Source organism: Poecilia formosa, unplaced genomic scaffold (assembly GCF_000485575.1).
Source record: "Poecilia formosa unplaced genomic scaffold, Poecilia_formosa-5.1.2 Scaffold0, whole genome shotgun sequence".
NCBI lineage: Eukaryota > Metazoa > Chordata > Actinopteri > Cyprinodontiformes > Poeciliidae > Poecilia > Poecilia formosa.
This window is the reverse complement of record NW_006799939.1, coordinates 6,195,508-6,212,627: the sequence shown is the minus strand read 5'-3', so window position 1 is coordinate 6,212,627 and position 17,120 is coordinate 6,195,508. Positions and strand designations below refer to the sequence as shown.

Genomic DNA, 17,120 nt, shown 5'->3' with positions numbered 1-17,120 from the left:
CCTTCCGTCGACCCTGTAATTGCGCGGCCACAGCAGCGCCCTAACTCATGTGCCACTGTGCGTCGTCCGTGACAAATGAGAGCCGAAGACGACAAGTCTCGGCTACTTGCGAGGCCCCTGAAAGTGGTCTTTTACATGTAGTGAGAGAGCGGCGACTGTGTGGCCAATTTGAAAAGGGAGCAGACAGCAATGAGGGAGAAATCAGAGTCTACTCTTTGCAAAAAAAAAAAAAAAAAAAACCTTCCCGTCTCACTGCAGAACGAGAGGTAATAAAAGATCCACACTCACCACATTTCTGCATCACTGAGAGCATCAGTGAGCACACATGTATGGGAAAGCGAGTAGCCAACGTGATGACAGCTCTTGGTGAGCATCTCACAGGCTACACAAGCAGATTGTATGGCAGTAAAAAAATCATAAAGCAATTTTATAGGCTTTACAAAGTAATCTAAGACAAAGCGGGGCGGTTTCTACAGATTTAACTGTCTTGTAAGGAGGTTTTCTTACTCATCGGGCTATCCTGCATGAAAAGATGTTACACAGCCTTTGAAGGAAACAGACTGGAACTTTTCTGCAGAGCAGCGGCTTATTCACATCAGCAGATTCCAGGTAAACACCAGTAAAATTAGACAGCAACAAATCTTACTTGTTACTGTTGTCAAGGATTTCATGACCTGTCAGTCACTTGACCAAGATGACTGGATGATGAAAATATGTGCAATAAAAAGCAGCCTTGATGGTGTGCGTCGCCCACACAGGCATACATATATAAACACACCCCAGGTCTACTTTCTATCCTGGTGTTGCACAATTTCTAACATTTTATTGCAGTGCGTAAATGGAGTTAGCTCAGGACGATGGATCTGTAGGCTAATGTCTAAACTGACTTTTGAGATTTCTAGCAGTTATTTGTTAGTTGGGAATTGTTGATAAACCCAATAATGAATCAACATTCATCTCTTTCTGCGATAGAATTGGATAAAGGCAACTGATAAATGAACGTGTCTCTGTGGTTTTACCCTGCTCCATGGTTGGAAGTCACTGTTGTATTATCAACATTTTAAAGCTGCCATTAACTTTGAAGATGTTTTTTAACAATTCTAGATGGAAATTACATATGACATATGAAGGATATGTTGTAAGTTGATAAGGAGAAGCTGTATGACCAACTACTGTGGAAGCAACATGGCTGCCCATGTGGACTGAGAGAGAACACACGGTTCTCACAAATGAAAACTTTAGAGTCATTAAGCAAAAAGACTTGCAGGAAACAACCACGTCAATGCTTTTTCCTGCTGATCTTAACCCCATGGATAACAGGATGGAGTTCTCACAGTTACAGGCAAGTGGAAGTCAGTGACTGCTGTGTTTTTGTTTTTGACTGTCAGAGTATCAGAGTCCCTGAATCGACGTTGTTGCTGGTCTGCTGTGAAACTTACATTCAAACTTACTTGAGAATAATCAACATCAGCAGCTAGTTGCCATGAAGTCTAAATATTGGGAATTTTGTAATATAAAATGGCAATGAAAATCACTTATAACAGTATATCACTTTCAGTTCTTATAAAGGACAAATCCATCCCAGTACTTGTGATTACAGATATCTTTCATGAGATTACTATTCAGTTTTTCAGGTAAATAAAATTACCAAAGCAAAAACAACCCAAGACCATTACGGCTCAATTGTTGAAATGAATATTAACCATATTCTGCACATTTAAAGATCTCACATTGATTAAGAAGTTCAATTTTTGTGGCACTGATCCTAACAGACACACCAACTCAAAACATTTGAGAAATGAATTGTGAGATAAAAAGCAATTATTCAATCAATTGGTAATTATGACTGTACAACAGATATTTAAATAAATACCACACCGGTTACGGAAAGGAGCCAGAAACATGGCTGACCAAAAGTCGACCCTTGCAGTCTTTATAGAAAAAAATCTGGTCTGTTTTACTGCCATCCCTGTCAATCCTTCAATTCAGAATATCCCATTTGCCAATGGACTTAAAACCTCATCACAACATTGCAATACTACAGAACAATGAGGAAAAGAAAATTGCACGTTGGCAATTTTAGTATCAGCTTTTCACTCAGACAGCCCCCATGGCCTCCACTGTAACAACCAGCATAAAGGATACAGTACAGGGAGATGACAGGATGCAACATAAAAACCAACAGATGTGGAAACGTGTTTGGGGGAAAATATTTTGTCATTGCAAAATACATTGTGTTTTTCCCAAAGATGAGGGGGGGGGAATTAAAAAAATAAAATGCTTTGAGACTCAAGAAGAATTATTTTTCAGTTTGGTTTCCACTGGTGGAAGTGACTATGATTTATGGCCCACTTTTTTATGGAAAAAAGATGTGGAAAAAATCTTGGGTAACATCATCTGGTGGAGTGTACTATCCAAGAAGACCTCCAGAGTGTCTGTCTGTCTGTCTGTCCTTGTGACTTCAGACTGTCAGTGTTTTCCATTGGGTTGTGTTATCAGCGCACAGGCTGACCTCAATGATCTCAATCTGCCCATGCCTCACGCCAAGGCTCCTCATCAAAACTATTTCTACAGTGGAAAAAAATATATAAAAAAATACGACCCAGCCATCAGGAATATGTCCAATTTAAAAGTGCGGCTTGCTTTTAGAAAGGTGGCTGCAAATCTAGAGCTCTCACTGCCATCACAATTATTACAGTAATTAGCAGGTTCCAATGTTGAAACAGGCCAGAATGTAAGAGCAGAGGCGAACACAGGGGCAGAAATTGTTATTTTCCCTGCCTTGTTTATGTATTTGCACCTACTCTCCACCCAGGGATTATTACCTCCAATGTTCGATAGTCGGCTGCATAGCAAGCCTGTCACCAGCTGAACTACGGCCAATATCCACTATTTTTCATCCAAGCTTGTATTGTGTATGAGTTTTCAATACTCTGTTATAGCGGAGCCGCCAAATTTAAAGGCCACATTTTACCGACGAGGGAACCTGCGAAGAATTTAAGAAATCTCCAGTGCCTAGCTGAGGTATGTGAGCCAAAGCCACTGCCAAGATGAGGAATGGAAAGACGATCAGCTAAAGACACACAAGTGGAGAGACTGCAGAAGACAAGTGGAGAAATTACTATACAGTGTTTGTTTTTTTTATGTGCCACAGTTGGGCTTCTTGTGCCTTTTTAAAATCAATGGAACTAGAATAAACAGAGCTGATGGGTTTTGTTTCTGAAGGTCTCTTTTCTGTGTGTATTACAGCACTCCAAGGGAAGCCCAGGGAGAGAATTAGAAGCTGAATCTCTGAACTAGTGAGTAATTTTCCACCAATTTAACTACCTAACAGCAAGCTGTACTCATGACAGCATAATGACACACGCTAACAAATACCATATGAAACCCCCATCTCACCCCCGGCCCCCCACCCCAGTCCCACAAAAGTCCTGCTGGGTTTGTCCATGGGGCACGGTGTTAACTTTGAAATTACAGACTCGGGATGAATAAATAAGAACTTTTGTGCCCAAAACCTCTGACCGCTGTGCCTGTGTCATTATTTTCTACTTTGATTGTTTCCAGTCTGCTTGCATGTGCAACGGCAGGCCAAAGATACTGAGGGTGTTGCGGTGAGCCAAGGAGCAGATATTGGCCCCCCGAGACACAGCAGCTGAAGGGGAGGCATGAGTCCGATCTGTCTGTGCGCTAATCATCAGCCGGCAGCCTGAATCCGCAGCTCGCTTCCAGGCCACAGAGTCACATAAGGTTAGCCTCTGCCTGCCGCGGAGCCGGGTGTCAGATCTGGGCATTGAGGCGATGCAAGTAATCTAGCAGCGAAGGCAAACCGTGCATTAGCGTATCGTGTTTTCTCAAAGACAGTACGAGAAAATTGCAGTGATTGAAAAAAAAAACAAAAAAAAACAACCAAGCGGGGTAAACATAATCACGCAATTATTGGTTTTCAATCTGCTGGTGGGGGGAAATGCTGCGAGAGCATGTGTTTTTAAATAAGATGTGGGATTTAACTGTTATTTGGATGATGTCTGATTTATGGGACTCCATAGTGTTATTATTATTATTCATACGTGGTTGTTTTGGCTTGCTTGGCTTCTGTCCTGAAAATGAGATGAAATTTTCAGTGTGTTGATCTGAAGTGAATCTTTGAAACGTAGCTGCTCTGTAAATAAGATAAGTTCTAAAAAAAAATGCCTACGTTGCTTTTGTTGCTCATCAGAACATAAAAGCGGAAATTAAAAGAATATTCTGGGTTTTAAATTGGTAACTGAAATACAAATAAATAGTTAAGATGACTTGGTTGACATGGCACTATTTCCAGAGGTAAGCTTCTTAGTTCCTGATTCTTTTAGTTTTTTGTACGAGATGTGAAAACATATGTCCTCTACAGTATTTTTAGACCAAACAATGCAATTGATTTTTCTTTTACCATAAATGTAACTTAAATTATTATTAGTCAGTGGAATAACATTGCATTGACCAATGAGACCTAAAGCTGAAGCTCACATTATTTCACTCAATAATTTGTGTAATCATTTGGAAGAGCAAACCACAGGAAACTTTTCATACTTACTAACTTATTGACTCTGAACTTCATTTCTAAAATGGCTGAAGACTCATCTTCAGCCATTAAGTATTTGTCTCATTAAGAAAATACTTCTTTAAAAAAATGGTTTCATGATATAAAAGCTATGTTGATGTACATCATAATACTAGAATTTACCTAATTTCTCACTGACTTTGCTTATGAGAAACACAAAACAATGGAAACAAGTGTTCACTCGTTCTCTAACAAACCATAGTGTGGAGCTAGCAGGTCACCTGTTGGTAGCCTTAATAAGCTGCTCTGTCATAATAGGACCTAGACTTACATTTCTAAATGGAAAAAGTACACAAAAGAAAAAGGACAGGTCATCATTTCTACAGGAAGTTTCATGGAAATGAAGCAAGCGTAGGAGGCTCCAAGTGCTGTTAGAATAAGGTCATGTCAAATTACTACAAATGAAAAGTGATGCCTTGGAGTTGAGATCACGACTTTCTCCAGTTTGACAGAAGTGAACAGTTTCCATACCTTCACTGCGGGGGGAAGCATCATCTGATGCTGGAGAGCAGGAGCAGACACGCTTCAAGAGCAGATATCAGCATCAGAAGTGCAATTACAGTTCAAGGGAACAAAGTCAATAGGAGAAGCAAATAAATGGGCAAGTTTCAAAGGCTGTTGACAGCAGGCAGTGCAGTGAGGTAAACATGAATTTACATGGAGATTTTACAAGGAATTTTAAGTGTCGGCTATAAATATATGAGCCACAACATCAGGAAGATGACCTGTCTGTGTGTCTGCTTTCCTGGACAACAGATGTCGGTATGTGGTGTTTGTTATTATTGTTATTTGTCGTAATTTTGGTAATTATGTGAGATGAAACACATGATGCATGATAAGTGTTTGGGGAACACTCCACACATGCAAGAATTGGGGATGAATGTTTTCGCCCTCCAGGTCACAAGGCAATACTTTCTTGTATATTTTTGTCAAAACACACCCATTTTGTTTGGTCGCTATTCATTTAGATTTGTGATGTAGGGAAAAAAAAAAAAGAATTGGCAAAATAAATAAACAACTATAATATAATAAACAACATTTTATGCTATACAATTTATTCTGGAAATAGATCCTCTAATACCAGTCAGTCCATCTCAGAGTTTGTTACTTTATATCTGCAACTATAAGGTTCTTTAATATTCAAAATGATACATTTTACACAAGGGGAAACAATGTTAAGCTCCATCATTAAATGAAGCAAACATCTTGATGTTTATTGTGAACCATAAAAATGTCACTGCTGCATGAGGTGGAATGACTCTCTGCGGAAAGTGGCCTCATCCTTTCCTGTATAAATCTAAGCAAATCCAAGAACCCACTTAACCACACTAATCCTAGCACTCAAACATTTAGATAGTAGAATGTATTTTGAAACATGTTCAGATAAGGCTAAGGCTATTTTTTTTCTATTGTAAAAAAATAGAAAGAAAAAAAAAGTTAGAAAATCATGCTGATTATTTGGTTTTCCCTCTAAAGATAGCCTCTTTTCTCCAGCCCCGTTTATAGGTAATAAATGTTGATGTTATATCTGAGAGCCTCTCCATCCATTATCACAAAACAATTTCCATGTGAAGAAGCCACAATCAGGTTTGCTGCAGCGTACATAGCAATATACTTTCATTATAACACCTCTTTAAAATGCAGCTTCATAACATTTCCACACTGTTTAAGGCGACCTCAAATGATAGATTACTCCCTTTGTGTAATTATTGTGGATAGCATAAAAGCCAACAACAACCAGAGCCATCTAGCTGATAACACGCTGAACTAGACGCTCAAACAAACCCCCACTCCCCCCCACGTCCCCGAGCTGGAGTCCATTTGCGTTCATGTTTTCTTTCTACCTGAGCGATTGACAAACACAGCCGTGCCGTATTTCTCCCCGCCTGGCTCCCAGCTGCGTCCGTTCGCCATGTTTACTTGCCGTCAGCCGACTCGGGACGCGCATTACAGCTTGAAACCATTAGAAGAGAAAGCCATGGGGGAGTGACGCCACGATAAGACGGTCTTATCAGCGAAAGCCTCGGGAGTACACATCACAACCTGCCTCGCTTCCAAGAACCAGAGCAGATGCTCAGCCGCATTCCTCCTCATTAGCCTCTCCCTGGATCTCCTCCAATTACATTAACCATCCAGTAAAATACGCCTTTTGTTTTGGGTAATACGCAGAACCATAATTCTTCTTTTTTGGGGGGGGAAAACTGAGGATTTCGGAGCACTTGTGTCCTAAAGTGACTCCCTTTTGCATGTGCATCTCGGGTTGAACAGGTTTATCCAAAAGCGGTTGCATCACAATGAGGGCCGAGATCCAAGCAGTGCTGCTGTCACAGAGACTCCAGCCGAGGAGGAAGCAAAGATCCCTCTCCCGAGGGACAGAACTTCACAGTCTCTTAAAGAGAGCGTGCTGGAGAAAGCTTTCACGGACCACGCCAGACAAATACAGTCCTGATGGATCAGGGAACTCAAGCCGTTTATGCAAATATGCCTCCTCTTGTATTAGCAGAGAAAATGTTTGTAAGTGTAATGTGGCGTATGACATAGCCTCTGGCTTCCTAAATAGTCCCTGTGTGGCTCTAGTCAGCTTGAGGTAGACTCTATGGGTGATATCTTTAATCGTTATTGCAATGATGAAAACAAATAGTTTGCATGAAATTTAGGCTTAAAATATCAATATTCAATTAAATATATATATATATATATATATATATATATATATATATATATATATATATATATATATATATATATATATATCAGTTTATATATATAGACTGATTTTGGCTCAAAAATAACTGAAGGGGTTTTATCCGAAGAGATTGGACTTGCAAGCACGTGGGCAAATGCAGACTTGCTTGGAAGGAACACAACCTCAATTTTATACTTTATTAAGAGTGAATCACAGTTGGACGAGTCCAATAATACTGACAGAGAACAAAAAAAAAGAAAAAGAAAAAAAAAAGAAATGGAAAGCCACTCTGAAGTACATCCAGGACAAACCCAGCAACTGCCAAAAAAAGTCTTCTAAAATTAATTTGTGCCTTCATTAATGAAAGAAAAATGTTCACTTTAACATTCATTTAGCCTGGTTGCTGCCTTCCTATGCAGTTCTGTTCAATTCTCATCTACCTTCAGTTCTCCGTTTGGGAGTTCTCCCATTGAGCTTGATTTGTCCGGTTGAATATCAACTGGGCGAACAGAAGAACATATGAATGATGATGTTGATTTTCTGTAGTTTGGCAATGGCAAAGGAAGTGAACGAAGCCGTTCGGTTCGTGGGCGCCACGCTTCCACATTAAAGTTATCAATTAGAGAAATGAAAAGCTGGAGCAAGAGGAATGTTTAAGACTTTTTATTGCTGGCAAAGATGTAGTAGCCCAGCCTCCCCCAGAGTTGTTTACAGTGTACATCATTTCCTTTAAGCTACAAAGTTACACACGCTACAACCAAATCGAAATGGTTGGCTACAATCTGATTCAGTTGTTTAAAACTTTAACAGAGTCCACGCCTTCAGTAAGCACGTTTCTCAATAGCGTAGGATGAAGACTCTTTGTACGAAGCAAAGTGTAGAACTTTCACATGAATCTGTGCTCCTCTTTGTTATCAAGTGGCAGAGAAAGTTGAAGTCCTTCTGTAGACGTTTCTGCCACAATACTACAAGACTATATTTTGGCCACATCAGTGAACCAATAGCAATTTTGTAACAGAGAAGCCTCTTACGGACTGAGCACACGCTTGATAAATTCAGACTAGTGGAAATTCTGAAGGAGTCCCAGGTGGAAGAGCTTGTACCCATCAAAAAATATGTTTGTGTGAGTGTATGCGTGTGTGTGTGGTGTTGTGGGAAGTACCGTCCTCCCGTCAGAGGCAATGAACTGATGACTGTATTATGACTGGCTCCGGCGAGATTCTCAGTTTCCTAGCCGGCCAGATCTGGACTCTGAAAAACGAGCATATTAATGGGGAGCTGCGGAAAATATTTCTTACTCCAGACAAGTAAAGCAAATGTGCGTTCATGTAAGAATGCGAGGAAATAATGACTCAAGTTCTCTTGTGAAAAACTATAAAAGTCATTAAACTGGGGAGAGCAGCCCAGCCTTTCGGTGAGGAGTGGAATACCTCATATGTAGGAAGTGCGTCTTTACGCAGCTCCACATGTGGTCCGACAATGCCTGTACTGGCAGGAAGACGTTTTCCACCTTTTCGTCTCAGTGGTGCATTTGGCAAAACAAAACCAGTCACTTTTACTACTTTAAGAATGGCTTCCCTGACTACATTTACTAGAACAATCAAAACAGAGGGAGAAAATAAAACATCATTTTCTGGACTTTCACACCATATACTCTCCATACAGCACTTTATTAACCAGACGGCTGATTATGCTTGGATGGATGCAGACCTGGTGGTGGTCTGGGGGAGAAGGGGAAAAAAAAAAGGGGGAGGGGAGTTCCTGCATAGTGCAACCTTAACGATCTCCTATTCCAAGACACATCAGTCTCCATTTGCTTCATCTGTCCGCACATCACATTAAAAAAAACAAAACAAAAAAAACAAAACAAAAAAAACAGCACTCAGTCTACCGTCCGAGTCAACTTGCCACACGGCCTCGTCTGAGAGATACACAAGGTAAGTGTGACTCACAGGACATGAACAATTTTAATTGGCTGCAAGGAGCCAGATGTGCGCCTGCAGACCATCCTGCAGTCTCTGCACGCTCTGAATCTGACAGCCGTTTAATAAGGAGCGCAAAGAAGGCGAGCTTCAAAGAGACGTGTGCATGCCGGAAGAGCTCAACGCCAGGTGCACAAGCTTTTGAATTAAGTAGTTGACACACTGGCTTTGTTACTGCAGCTTCCAGCCCCAGAATAGCACCTGGACGACAAAGTGTTTGTCAAAGAGACCACTTCACTGCGATCCACTGTCAACTATACGTGCTGTGCGTTGTTCGTGAGTATGGACGACATAATGATTTGATGCACAGCGGCTGGAACCCAGTGCAATCAAGTGTCGTGTTTACTTTAGGGTCGGTCTACAGTCATGGAATAAAGAGAGGAGAATCTCTTAAATACTTGGATTTACCCAGTAGAACAGAATTAAATCTTCCTCTGAATGGACTGCAACACAGTAATATTTATAATCGGTCTGTTGAGTCCAGGCTTTGCAGGACCAAAGTGTTTCTCAGTCCTGGTCTTCAGGGACTACTGTCCTGCATGTTTTAGATGTTTTCCCCTTCTACCTGACATGAATTAACAGGATTCTGCAGCACTTCATGGCATGCAGGAGCTAATGCTGTCATTTGAATCGTTTGTGTGGAGCAGAGACGGGCTTCCACATCTAGGAAAATTAAATCACTGCACGAGTCTTCACACAATTGCTAAATCTCAATCAGGTTGGATGGAGACAGCATTTTAAGGAAATAAGTATTTTAACAGATTCTCAACTGGATTTGGGTTGAGACTTTGACTGGGACGTTCCAACAGATGAATTGGATCAAAATCATTTCACTGCAGCTCTGGCTGCATATTTAATGTCACGGTTTTGACGGGTCAATCTCCTCCTAACCTACAAAATTTACCTGCGTCCATCTCCCCATCAAGTCTGACCAGCTTCCATGTTGTTATTGAAAAGAAAAGCATAATTTCGGTCTTATCTGAACTTTAGTTTTTCCACTGTCAACCACAAAAAACATATTGATTTAAACAGAAGCTATTGCGTTATATTACTTTTAGAAGATCGTCAACATGTCACCCAGCTCTAACTTAAAGGAACCATTCTGTCTCCAACTTCTTTGTGGGTGAATTTTGGCCTCCTCTCCCTTACAATATTGTTTTATATAAATTGATATTTGAGTAAGCTAGTTTTAAGACAGTTTAAGTAAGGGTTTTGTCACTGCATTTCGTTCAGGTCGACATCTGCACTTTGATTTGGAAGTTGAGACACAGTGATAATTTGCCTTTGCAAAGCCTTTTTGTTAATTTGGTGGATTTACTCTACAATCCCTTTGCCTCATGGGGGTCTAAAATAATGCAAGGTACTCTTATGTAGTGGCAGTACTATGGCATCACATTCCTGCCAAAAACCCTAAGACTTGCCTTAAGCAATCATAATACTGTATAATTATCAAAAGAGCACATCTTATTCCCATTTATGAGCATGAATACAACTCAGTGAATGGTAAAACACGTCCAGTCCAACCATCTTGCTGAAAAATTGTGCTCACTCCTTGTGTTTAGTGGGCGTATTTGTCAGTTGGGGGCGGTAACTCGTTTAACTGATCTGATTGGCCAGATTTTCATCTCAAATCTGGTGGCAGATAGAAGAAGAATGAAGGAGAGAAGGATAAGACCGTAAGGAAATGGAAAAAATAAAGTAAAACTTTCCTTTTCCTTACCTTCCTATTATTCTTCATTCCCTACTCTTACCTGCTCTTCTTCTTCTTCTTCTACACTGTTGAATCCACATCATGTTCATCAAATCTAACAACCTGGATTATCAAGTGCTACTGCTTTCTACCTAGACCAGTAATACACTGGAGAGACACCAAAAAAAAAACAAAAAAAAAAAAAAAAACATCTGCAGTTACTGCCGTTTCCCAGGCATCTGAAGTCCTGCCAGCCCAGAGCGGCACCGCAGCACCCAGTGGTTAGGGCTGCACTGCACAGGGTCACTGAGGACATGAAGGGTCCTGCTTCTCATTTCATCCATTTGTGTCTCATTGCTACTGAGAAGTGGACATTAAGCTTTTTTTTGGTTTGCTTTATGGATTTTAAAAGGGGGGTTTTAATGTCTGGGAGATTTGTTTTAGACTGCTATTTTGGTGCAATGAAGTTTTTGGGCAATTCTTATTCGTTGTCACATTCTAAAAAAGCCACACAAAAAAAAAAAAAATCTAAAAAGGTCAAGAGTTATACGAGTTGTTTGGCTCAACCAGAAGACCGAGAAGGAAAGGTCATTCATTTTACAAAGATGGAAAAGATAGAAAATAAAGAAAATGGAATTTTTCACATTTGAAGATGCGAAGCAACTTTTTCTTCTTAAAAATTGTGTGTAAAATACGATATCTATCTATCTATCTATATATATATGTATATATATGTGTGTGTGTGTGTACAGACGTATCCAATGCAAATGTCAGAGTCCACAGTATACATTTCTGAAGTATTTTTTTCAAAGTTACATGAATGATCAGCGATTACTGAAACACCTGAAAACTGAATGAATACAATAGTGTTTTGCACCAATTTGATGGTTGAACAACTTAAATAAACTAAAAATAGCAAAATATCTTCTTTTTTTTTTTTAGCTGTGGACGCTACCATTTGCGTTGGGGTTGTCTGTGCTGCTGCACCATGCTTAGCATTGAGATGCTACTTTAGCCTTGAATAGTTTTGCTGATAGGCTAACTCATTTTTGCACAATAGTCTTTTCTGGCATCTCATCAGATTGGTTTTATGACCCAAAATAGTCCCTTAGAGGGCAGAGAAGAGGCTTTGTCGTCCATCTTTGTTTGCAGATGCCGATTGTGCACAAAATTAACACACATATCAGAAACAATACAAAGGTTCTGGCTCAGGACGTTTGTATGTGAAAAGAAAAATGCTATTAAATACGTTAAATATTTATAGAATTATTTAATCAAAATTAAGGCATTTAAGTCCCGGTGCTAAGTTATACATAAGCCTTGGCATGTTCCATGCTATAGGAAACACCAAGAGTTACAAATTTCCTGCAGGGGTTAAGAAAGTAACCAAAGAGGACAAGTCCCCCTTAACGCACTGTTCCTTCATCTCTTCTCATGCATCAAACACATCTGGTTATTTAATTAGTTTTGAATTAAAGCCGATATATCGCAGATGACAAATCTTACGCAATCCAGAATATTATGCGCTCAGCCTCTGACTAGCAGAGATAAAAGCTTAGAATAACTGGCTCCATGCATTATTCCCCCATGATAATTATAACTAAACCAGAAACGCTTCTGCCCTTTTAGTGAAATTTCATAAAAGCCTAATCAAAAGGCTGTTTTCATTTTGAGGCAGATGGAAACAAAACTAGGCAAAACAGCCGTTAATGGGGGCACTCCAACAAAAAAAGGAGGAAACGCAAATGAATGAGCGCAGCAGTTAAATGCAACAGTGCTGACTTTATGAACGGAAGGACACGTCTTTGTGAATTTGAGCATTGTGTTTGGCAGATGTTTAACAGGCTTTTGGTGCGACGAAATGAGGAGGAATGAGACCGTTGATATGCTTCGAGTCTGGCATTAGGGCTGCGAAGCTCATAAACAAGCTATTCAATTTCATGGCAGTTGTTTTAATGGGACTCAAACAGGGAAAAAAAATGAGGCTATATTCACTTTGAAGCCAATTGTAAGAGTTTCAGTGGTGGATCAATGATCATGCTCGGTTTTAAGTATTCAGGTACAACCCTGCCCTCCACCATCACTACTGACCGTCTCCTTCAGCCTCTTCCCTCCTCCTGCTTTTCCGTCCTGCACTGTAACTGTAAAAACTAAGCCAGGTGTTGAACTTGAAAAATAAAATGGAAACGGCTAAGTTCAATCAAATGTTGTTACTCAGCTGTAAAACAAGCCAGCGCGGTTAGACAAACTGTGATATATTCTATGGTTGTTTAAAAGCAGTGGTCCAAATGCACAGAGGAGGGAATATTCATGACCAATTTCCTACATCCAAGGTCTTGCAGTTTATGTTTCCAAAGCGCTCTTTAAACCATCAGTATGGCTCACCATGATTTAGTACACAAATAGCCATTAAAATGAGAAAGAATCTTTTTATGGCAATTATTTCCAAAACGGTTCGGTATGCAAGTTGGAACAACCATCAAAAAGCACAAGCCTCTTATTAATTGTTCGTTGTATTTTTATGTCATATTATAAATGTGCCTACATATGACAGGTAAAAACAAACAGGCTGTCGTAAAGAAACCTAGTTTTCTCAGACGACTGTTGTGCTGGTGACAGCGGGTGCAGCAGCAGTTACCTTGCAAACGGTTTCAGTGTCCCAGGGCAGGATGGTCCTCAGATCGATGACCTCACAGGAAACCCCCAGTTTCTCCTGAGCCATGTTGGCAACCTCCTTCATCACGTGGATCTGAATGAAAGGGAAGACATTAACTGTGGTTTACACTTTGGGCCGCGATACAAGAGTACAGCTTTACAGTCGAGGCGCATCGATCGCAGTTTTTTCAAAATCTCTAAGAAATCTGATCTGCTGATTCAATTTTTTTTATTTGTCCAAAAAAAAGTCGCTAAATACAGAATAAAAGTTGGTGACTATTGTTACCTGTGCACAAGCAGACCTGACTGGTCAGGCCTCTCTGATGTCACAGGAAAAGGAGAGAGCAGCCTCTTGTCTGGCAGTGAATTCATGGGTCGGTTCTCTTATCCATTCAGATCAATGAATTACTTGAAAATCAATATTATATCATAGAACCAAGACACAGACCTGCACAAGCTTACTCAAAATTGGTGGTTTTGTTATAAGCTTTAACTCAAGATAAGAGATGGTGTAAAAAGATAAGAACCCATATGATGTATAAACAATCCTAACAAGCTTTCTTCTTATTTTCCCCACATTTTTAAAGATTTGTGGCTGGGGTCAGACTTAGTTTTCGTTTATGGTCTTAAAAAGTAATTAAATCCTGCTTTCTTGTCCTTCACCATATTGACTCTGATGTCTGCCATCACCTGAAAATAAAGACGGATTTCGATGGAGACCTCCTGCCACCGTGCAGGGACATTACATTTGGGATTAGCCGTAATAAAAAAAACAAAAAAAAAACTGAGATGATTCCTGGGGAGCTGCAGGCCTTTTATAAAAATAAAATCTCTCAGGTAAAAAGAAAGACAACAATAGAAGACAGAACCTACAGCATTAAAACCTTGTGATCCAAGAAAAGCCTGGATGCTTTGTGGAGGCCGTGGTGAACCCGATCTAAGGCCGCCGGCTGAGAAGCCTTGCAACGGGGATTTGTGATGGACTTAAAGTTAATCCACTACGAGCCTCTCTTTGAAGCATTAAATGTCATTTAGTGGAGATGGGACACGAAAACATGACCGAAAATAGACTAAAACACCGAAATGTTCAGGCGACACACTTCGAGAGGTGTCGCTGGCCGCATCACGTACCTGTGTCCCCCAGGCAACCAACGTGAGATCACTTCCTTCCTGTAGGACCTCAGCTTGCGAGAGAGGGATGGTGTAGGAATCGACTGGAACCTGCTCCACTGGGGACACGCGCACACACACACGCGCACACACACACACACACACACTCAAACTTTATATGCAAGCTCACATGCAGAAGACAATATGGCTGAGGCTCAAAGCACCCATTCATCATTCCACTATGTAACCCTGTGATTTTTATGCAAAATACTTTGAACCCCATACCAGCAGTATCCCTAAATAATAGACCGGTTGACAAAGTGGTGAAATATAAAACCATCAAACACAATTTAAAAAAAAAAAAAAAAAGTCTTCCTCTTCAGCATTTTGTGTGGATGGTTTCAAATGCATCTAGAAGATTTTTTTTTCTTTCTATTTTTTTTCCCCCCCAAGAATCTCTTCTCCCAGAGACGACTGTGAGCTTTTATGAGCACAATCGAATACATGATCCAATCAGATGTGCTTCCAGCTCCGGGCCCAGAACTGATTAATCTTCCCCCCGCAACACATTAATGGGATGAGGTAAAGAAAAGGAGAGCCACAGAAAAACAAAGTATCAGTCCAAAAGGGAAAGCCTCGCGGTCAGTCTGTCTTTGAACTAAACCCAACACAGAGTGCATGTGAGTGGATGGTTTAAATCAAACTAAACCTCCTGGAGACCTTAAAGAAAAGGGGGAACAAATGTCTTTCCTAAAGGTTCGCTGTTAAAAAAAACCCCCCATCGTTTATGAATCTTAAAATTAGGGCACATTTGACATCATAATCTTGGCCCCAAAGCTTGGTGATAAAAGAAAATCTGTGTTTGGCGGATTTTTAATGATTTGAATCTTAAAAATGTTACGGAGAGGGAACACAAAGAGACAAATAAACTAATTATACTCTACAGAGGCAGTGGATATGAGACCTTTGTGGAAACTTTGCTACATTATGCTTTGAAGCCATTTGCTAAGCGGTGTGACAGAAAAGAAATAGCTAATCCCAAAGACCTGCTGGGTTAAAATATAAAGAATTCAGATGTAAAATATGCAAAACCCAATCGAGTTTTCCAAACATAAAAAAGATCAATGGAAAGGAGGATATTTTTTGGAGGGGTGGATGAATGCATAGACAGAACTTTTTAGACCAAAAAGAAAAAGAAAAAGAAAAAGAAAAAGAAAAGGACGGCCACACAAATAGAATTCCAAGATATTCATCAGTTCTGTGTTTAAAAATAGTTTTACTAGTCAAAATCAGACTTTATTTGTGTAGGGCCAAATTACATCAATGTGAAAAGAAGTTAACCATTATTTAATGTTAATAAGTGCAAAGAGAGCAGTTTAATAGTTTAATACATTCTGCCACAAGTGGCCCGTTGAGGATCTTGATGTGGCCTGAAATAAAACATGAGTTTGACACTGTTGGTCTACAGAAGGAAGTTCACTGTTTAAGAAAACCAGAGAAAAACATCTGGTTTGGCATTTGCTTTGAAAAACAGAGAAACTATGAAGCCAGTCTGACACACATAAAAAGCTCTGCATAAATGAAAAGAAAAAAGAAAAACAACAAAAAAAATCCTGATACATTTGATGTATTTATATGCATCAAATGTGGCAGGAGGTGGGGGGTCGGGGGGGATGTATTTTCCAATGCATCTTGACCGGAGTCGAGATGTATTGGCTCATGTTTCCGGCTGGATTACTAAATGTAATAACTCTATTATCTTAATGACAACTTACACCCTCATTCTGGGGAACTCAGAACCGCCTAAGAGTGACGTTTAGACCATTTATGATGAACACATAAGGTTTTCTTCTACATCCAGAGTCCTCACGACTAGGTCTGTCGCGATAAACGATAAATCAATTAATCGCACGATAAATTAAACCTATCGACCTCATTTTAATTATCGGCTTTATCGTCTCTTCCTGTCTTTTTTTCTTTCTGTTGATGACACTGAATGAAAAAAGGCTCAACTCCGGTGCTCTTAGTGTAATGTCCAGTACACGCTACATGAGTTGTTGGTGGAATGTCGGCCCATTTTCAAAACCTGACAGAAATCCTAGGTATAACGGTTCGATCGGGTTCGTCGTGCCGTGTGGTGTCCAGCCACATGGGCACAAAATAATGGCTACAAGTCCAGTTAACTAATTTTAAAACCAGGCATTAATCAATGCTTTACTAGAATCTACCTGTGATGCATGTGGCTAGAGTCAACATAAAGTTCTGACTGAATGAAAATCATTATAACCTATTTATGTCACGTTAACGATGAACAGCTGAAAACTTATCGGGTTTATCAACTGCGGTAACAATTTGGCTCCAACTCCTCCCCTTGTCATTTCTATATTCTTTGAACGAAAT

The 17,120-nt window shown here is 40.0% G+C and overlaps 1 protein-coding gene across 3 annotated transcripts in view; it reads right to left on the bottom strand.

The window, feature by feature from the left end:
- Window positions 1-17,120, bottom strand: part of bckdhb (branched chain keto acid dehydrogenase E1 subunit beta) — an 80,289-nt gene that overhangs the window by 46,061 nt on the left and 17,108 nt on the right. For all 3 annotated transcript variants that reach the window (XM_016679609.1, XM_016679580.1, XM_007564576.2), the window contains exons 7-8: window positions 14,742-14,839; window positions 13,594-13,704 (exon numbers count right to left, since the gene is read on the bottom strand). In XM_016679609.1, the coding sequence (XP_016535095.1) occupies window positions 13,594-13,704; window positions 14,742-14,839 (209 nt within the window). The remainder of the gene's footprint in view (window positions 1-13,593; window positions 13,705-14,741; window positions 14,840-17,120) is intronic.